Here is a 7,795-nt window from a genome sequence, read left to right as displayed (position 1 = left end):
AGTCCATGTATTGTTGCTAACATGTGGGATGTTACGGATAAAGATATCGATCGATTTACTATGCACCTTATTCAATCTTGGATGAACGATTCCGGTAATGGATCCTTGCTAGAACATATTCATGCTGCAAGAAATGTTTGTAAATTAAAATACTTGGTCGGCGCTTCCCCAGTAGTATATGGGATACCTATATGCCATGATTAAGAATGACAGTCATATCACAGAGATGTACTATTGCAGATTTTAACCGAAGGCTTAACGGTCGATATATATGTTGCTTTGCTATTAACGAATCTTTTATTAGAATTTATGTACGTTGCCAGTGATGTTCTTTTGACTGCTAAAGTCGTTGCTGTATGATTAATAACTAACACGTATTTCGTTTAGTGACAAAAAATAAACTAATTAGCATTTATTAGCTTTAAATTGATGTTTACTTGATAGATTGTCATTCCCAATCAATAATTATTACTATCTGTAAAAATTTTGAGGAAAAAGTTGTGGCAAATCGCTACATTTAATTAATGTAATATATCGTTGATGTTTTGGGGTATGAAAATCATCAATACCTTTGCTGTCATGTATTATTGATGCACAGAGATTAATCATTGTATTAACTGTATATGAATTATAAACATAATAGGAAAATTTGCATTGCAATTCAATCCGATTTAGCGTGCCCATTTATTTATTGAAAGCGTTGTTGCTTTTATGATGAAATAAAAATAAAATTAAAAATAGTTTTTAACAGTTGGATTTAAATTATAAAGTGTTGTCAATAATCTAATTTTGCTGCGCTTTATTAACGATGATTCCTTAGGTTTGATATCGTATTGTGATCGGAGACATATTTATTAAAATTATCCGTGTTAATATGATAAGCACTGACTACTTCTGTATCAGGAGCATGATAATTTGTGAATTGATTTTCACGGAACCACGGCTAAATTCATGTATTTAATTTACAGCATGGCAATAAACTACAATTCTTTCATAAATTGAAGAGTAATTCACAGGTGGTGACATGATATAATCCATTGTAATTTACTGTAGTGGACACGAAAGTTCCAGTATATAAATTATTTGTTATATTTTCGTAATAACTACAAATTATATAATTAAATATCAGCCAAGTTGCGTCCTCGAAGACCTTATGAAGATGTAAGTTGTAGATATATTGTACGTATGCTAGTAATTATAATTATGCGCAGCCTTAATAAATTATAATTTATGACTGATGCAAAGTTGGTACGCCGATTATTGTACGTATTCATGGTAAGTTATTTAAGCGTCAATAACAAGTGTTACGTCATTTATCTGCAATTCTTAGGGATACGCGTATTATCCATATTTATTCGCGTTATAAACTAATTTTCGTATATTACTATGTATACTTACACATATTTTTGAAGAAATTTAACTTAAAATCTTTCATAGCTTATATTTGATTATTTTATCAATTTAACGTTACCCTTATTATTTAAACTAACAGCATGTCTGAGAATAAGTTGACAATATGTATACAGCTGTTATAGCCATTGACGTAATATAGCGGGTAAAACTTTCGACTTGATAATATTAAGGAGTTCACTATAATATTGAAGTCTGTTAGCTAGTATTCTTAAATTTATACGTCGTCGGTAAACTGAGACTCGATGCCTACAATAGAATTATACCTAGATGTATACAATATTGTGACGCATACTACCGTCGATTTAGCTGTAGTCACTATCAGTGCCACATTTTGATGTACTTCATGGCTAAATGTTCCGTAGGCTCACGGAAGATAAAAACTTCCCTGGAGTACAAGATGTTATATAGTATAGTATAACATGTATAGTATAGTATATACACGTGTACATAGTATAGTAATGTATAGTCATAGTAACTGCTGTATACTAGCAGTAAGTACTATACAGTACAGTACAGTACAACTACGCAGTAGGTACTGTAGATGACAACGCTTTACACTGTAAATTACTACAATCAGACTTGCAAGCGCTACAGTATTAAGCTTGTCTTCATAGAAACAAGTAAAACAACTGTACTGTACGGTGTTAAGGTTACTATGGTGATATGGCAGCGGCAGCTTCCTAACAAATCTGTAAAATATACAGAGACTACCAAGATATCAAAGAGACAGAGAGAGAAATAATACTTGGTAGAATCGAGAAACAACGAAATCTAAAATTAGAGGAGGCACACATCAGTATAGTATATAGCTGCAATGGCCGACGATCCAAATTATTACTTGGAACGTATCCTTCTGTGCGTTTAGTTTTAAGCTCCAGCAAAATTTAAATCGTATAGTTTAGTATCCCATTATAATTCACTAGTTATCATTTAGAATTGGTCAATGATTGACATTCATTGCTTTGACAATCTGCAGCACTAGCTATATGCTTTGTGAAATATTGTTGCTAAAACTTGATCGTGGATTCGTCTGTACTCATAAATTCGTATTGATAAATGTGATAATAATTGATTTTACGAGAAAGCTCTATCATAGCTAGTGAACCTACATAAAGCTTTCTGTAATCTACTATTCCTTTCGGATGAATACACATATACTTTGACTTAACATCAAATTCTAAACAGAATTATCCATCGAAGACGATAGTGAAGACGGTTTCCAGTATGAAGAGGTATAATACTATGATGATTTTATTGCAATGGATAGCGTCGAAAATTTGAAATTGGATAGAGGCAATGATGCATGTATTCTTCACTACCTAAAATATCATTTAATAGGTACCTTATGATGAAGTCGATTCGATATCAGGTCAGTCTAAATGGCATCTATTTTAATGTTGTCTAATCACAGTATGGGTAAAAATTTTATGGCCTTGAGTGGATACTGTACACTAGTTTATTAATGCCTACCAATATCTATACTATCGTAGATGGCGAAGAAAACTTAGATAAAGCTGTTAAAAATTTACAAGAAAAGAAAGAAGACTCTAAAGCAGCGGTAAGCATAGTCATAAAGACTGTTTTTAAAATAGGATGGCTAAGATGTTTATATTTTCATGTTAGTAAATACCCCCACTTTTTTAACTTAATAATTAATTATAGCAAACGGTTGTGCCGGTACCCGTAGCCAAACTTCAAAAGGTAACTCACGACCTAATCCTATGTTATAATCTTCAACAAATTGATATTCGTTAACCTATAATCTAAAGTTTACAGAACTTTTTCAATTGCAATTATTTTTGTTTAAAAGCGTCCAGAATTAATTGATGACTTCGTCCGAAATTTCTTCGTGAAGATGGGATTAACACGTACTCTAGATTGCTTTCAAACCGAATGGTAAACTTTTTACTGAAATGTGTAGCAATAGTCGACAATAACTAAATTTAATCAACCTTACTACCAAAACTCTACACTGTTTAGGTATGAATTGATGCAAAAAGGACAGTTAAACCCAGAAGATGTTAGCGTGGTGCCCGATATTTACACAAAGTACTAGAAATTTGCAATCTTCAATTCCAGTATCTCTATTTAGGAATAGCTTTTTCGTTATAACTTAAACAAAGCGAAGTTCAAGATGAGGAATTTCACACGATTACAACATATTAATTGAATGTATTAAATTTATTTTAGAAATGATCTATTGGATCAAGATATCAAAGTTCTTCATGGCGAGGTGGAGAAATTCAAGACAGCTGCACAGTAAGCAAATTATTTTAATGCAAATTACCTCAGCCCTTCGGATAAATTGTATTTTCAATTAGCGAAAATAGTTTTCTATATGATTGGATTAATCAAGATATGTTTTAATGATTAATATCACTGGAATAAAGGTTCTAAGTACTACTAATGTATATCAGTGATATATATATATATATGATTAGTATAACTGCACCGAGTATTATACATGAAAAGTAGTTAGATTGATGCCATACTAGCAGATATAGCCCAACAATAAGACTTAAAATTCGTTTAACACATTAATGAAAGACTTTACTATTCTTTCTTGAAATTATAACGTGACATTCAAATTAGTTACACTTAGTAACATGCCGCTAAATTCACTTGCTTTCAGAAATGCAAAACAAACTTACATTAGATTACGCAAAGAGAGGGACTATCATCGTATGCATCATCAAAGAGTTGCTCAAGAAAAGAATAAATTAATATCCGATCTTAAAAAGTGAGCTTTTCAAATTGTTTGAAATAAATTCATACGCAATGAACTGTTTAAGCCACGTCTAATTCATTGCTGCGAACTTATTTTAAATTAGATTAAAAAAGCATTATGCACAATATGAACCAACACTGACTCAATTACGACAGAAATACGAGGTAATAAGGCTATTTTTAGAACAGATTCTCAATTTACTCCTGAACGCAAATGAATTGTATCTGTTATTTGAAAGCTTATTTAAAGCACTAAATTTCATGTTATCCATTAATAGACGGCAATGAGAGAAAAAATGTTAACACGGTTGGAACGTGATCGAGTGGTTAATCAGGTAGTTTATTTTATAGTATTTTTCATCAGGCATATTCTTATAACAAAATCTTGTCAGTTAATGAGATAGAGTAGGCCAATCTCAACAACTTAATCGTAAAATTATACTTTGCAGCTGGTTAGGTTGCAAAATACCCTTAAGAATGCTGATCAAGGAGGAGAAATAACATGTAATGAAATTGAATAGATATATCTAGATGTAGATACTCAATAATAGTATATACTTATATATATAGTTGTATAAATAGTCAAATTATAATCGAATGACAGTAAAGTTTCTTTTACAGCTATAATTAATGCTGTTTTAATCGAGCCAAATCTCATTATTTTAGCTCTACAACAACAAATGGCTACTATTCCGCCTTTAACCGCTACTTCTGCTGCTACTGATCTACCTGGTAAGGCTTATCCACTTTCTTCTCAGAAATCGTTGGCTTCCCATGCTACAGGAGAAAATCGTAGTAATGAAGCAGTCGTCCAGCGATCGCCAGTAGAAGACAAATTATCACCAAAACAGCAGGTTCAAGACTGTCCTACTTAGTCAATACTGTTTTTTCTGAGGATGTGATCATCGTCCTACTCACCGTCTGTTTCATATGTAGGATTCAGAATTTCCTCCCGATACTGGCATTAATCCCTACTTGACCATGCAAAAATCGCCATGTATCCATTTAACAAGAGCTGGCGGATTACGATTAAGTAATACTATCGAAGCTCATGATATGGCCGTCAGTGGGATTGCTATCCATCCACGTAAGAAGATTGTGGCAACTGTTAGTGATGATAATAAATGGAAAATGTGGGCAATACCAAGGTAGGCCAGCGATCTTTCGGTCTATTGTGATTGCGAATTTTTTTTAAGATTGTTTGTATATTACCTTAAATTGTTGACAAAAAATTTCAGTTTAAAATCATGGCATGAATGATGATATTCCTTATTTGATAACGCTATGAATATTATTACCCTAGTTCAATTATGGATACTTAACACCTTTAAAGTCAAGACTTAAATACTGATATTTCTTATGAGATAACGCTATGAATACTATACCAGTTCAATAGCGGATGCTTAATACCTTTAAAATCATGATATGAATACTGATATTTCTTATGTGATAACGCTATGAATAGTATGCCAGTTTAATAGGTGGATACTTAACACTTTAAAATCAAGACATAAATATTGATATTTGATAACACCATGAATATTATATCAGTTCAATAGTGGATAATTTACACCTTTGAAATCATGACAAAAGCTACAGATATTTCTTATTTGATAATGCTATAAATATTCTACAAGTACAATATTGAATGCTTATGAATTTTTCATAATTGATAGCGGAGAGGCCGTTATGACTGGTGAAGGTCATACTGATTGGATATCTGATTGTTGCTTCCATCCTGATGGAACTAAATTAGCAACAGCATCAGGAGATACTACGGTTAAAATATGGGATTTTTCTAAAGCTAAATGTACGCAAACATTTAGTGATCATTCTCATGCTGTTTGGGGAGTTTCTTGGCATACTTGTGGCGATTTTATTGCATCGTGTTCTTTAGATCATACAGCTAAAATTTGGGATTTAAATAGGTAATACTTTTGCTATAGCATTTTCTCTGATACGTGTGCCTAAGTTTATAAAGAGTTCTAGAAATAAGCTATGTCTTCATCTGACTATGATCTTATGCCACTATTTTTTTACTCTCGATAGTATCCGTTGCCGCACTACATTGAGAGGTCATACTGACTCAGTCAATAGTGTTTCTTTTTTGCCGTTTTCAAATACATTGGTATCAAGTTCGGCGGATAAGACTGTATCATTATGGGATGCTAGAACTGTAAGTTAAGATCTGTAATTCATCACAATAGTTAATAATTGGTAGATCACTTATGATACTTGAAGTTAGAAGTAATAGATCGGAGCGGTATATATATATATTCTTGTACGTTTTATCATTTATTTATCATGGTCATTTATTCGATCCAAGGGGCTATGTGTACAAACATTCTACGGCCATATGCATTCATGTAATGATGCAGTTTTCAACCTAAAGGTAAGATGTTTAAAAATTACTGAGGGCGTATCGAGTAATTACTGTAAACATCGATGTAAACTAGTAGATATTAAAGGGTAGAAATAGACGGCTGAGATTTAATGTGATAAGGTGCTGTTATTTTTGATATTATAAGGGCGATACCATTGCGTCGTGTGATGCATACGGAATCGTAAAGTTCTGGAATATAGCAACATCATCAATGCAGTTATCTGTTGATGTTGGTCCTCATTCTGCTAACAAGATTGCGTTTGACCCAACAGGTAAGATTATTTCTGTATAGGCATAAGAACGATGGAGTAGATGTACTATTTACGAAAGAGTATTTAATCATCCTTAGTGGCTGTATTAATAGATCATACTCTTATGACAGCAGTATCAAGGTCTTACTTTAATATTAGTTAATAAAACTACGAGAATGAAATTAATGTGGTGTAATTTTGAGTTTATGTTGCTTGTTTCATACAAGTAATTTGTATTTAAGTGTTATATAAATGAGTTTATCTTTTAGTTGTACCTTACTCTCGTTTCATCTTAAAGGCTATATTAGAACATCATATTCTTATGGCGGAAGTATCAAAGTCTAACTGTAATATTTGGTTTATGAAACACTAGAATAGAATTAATATGGCGTAATTTTCAGTTTATGATGCCTATTTTATACAAATTTTTTGCGTGTAAATGTTATATAAATGAGTTTGTCTTATAATGACATTTTACTCTCATTTTATTCTTCTCCTATCGATACATCAGTAACAAATTCGTTTGACATCATTGCCAATACAGCCAATTGATTTTCCATTCCATTTACTGATCATCATTTTATAATGACCAAATATAAACTATAATCCTATGAGAATATGCTTGCCACAATCATCAAATTCCTGTATTTTCTCTTTTAAGGTGTCTTACTCGCAGTAGCCTCCAATGATGGTAGTATTAAGATGGTTGAAGTAAATACTGGAAAGGTATGCAATCATGACATGTACAGTACATCAAGATTAAGCAGTGTTGATAAACTGAGCATTTTGAATGTTTTCTTATGATTCTTTGCATCATTGGTTAGGTTACGACATTAAATGGCCATGAAGATGCTGTGCAAACGGTTGCTTTCGATCAAAGTGGTGAATATTTGTTATCGGGAGGATCCGATGCTACTATCCGTATTTGGTCATAACCATAAATCCATATTACTATAGGATGGATCAGTGTGGATCAAAGGCATAATAATGAATTATTTTTACAATTTTGGATATAATGCTA

The 7,795-nt window shown here is 32.2% G+C and overlaps 1 protein-coding gene across 1 annotated transcript; it reads left to right on the top strand.

The window, feature by feature from the left end:
• Positions 1-3,226: 3,226 nt before the first annotated feature.
• On the top strand, positions 3,227-7,709 carry TRIADDRAFT_31080 (uncharacterized protein; the record flags this gene model as incomplete). Its single annotated transcript, XM_002116586.1, has 14 exons — positions 3,227-3,309; positions 3,394-3,462; positions 3,604-3,672; positions 4,046-4,153; positions 4,245-4,305; positions 4,419-4,478; positions 4,788-4,964; positions 5,077-5,288; positions 5,817-6,068; positions 6,190-6,316; positions 6,467-6,532; positions 6,669-6,795; positions 7,436-7,500; positions 7,599-7,709. Coding segments are annotated over 14 exons (1,587 nt in total), but the record flags the coding sequence as incomplete, so codon positions are not given.
• Positions 7,710-7,795: the final 86 nt, after the last annotated feature.

Source organism: Trichoplax adhaerens, genomic scaffold (genome assembly GCF_000150275.1).
Source record: "Trichoplax adhaerens TRIADscaffold_16 genomic scaffold, whole genome shotgun sequence".
In the NCBI taxonomy this organism is placed as follows: domain Eukaryota; kingdom Metazoa; phylum Placozoa; class Uniplacotomia; order Trichoplacea; family Trichoplacidae; genus Trichoplax; species Trichoplax adhaerens.
The sequence above is the reverse complement of the archived record's forward strand: the minus strand, read 5'-3'. Positions and strand labels throughout refer to the sequence as shown.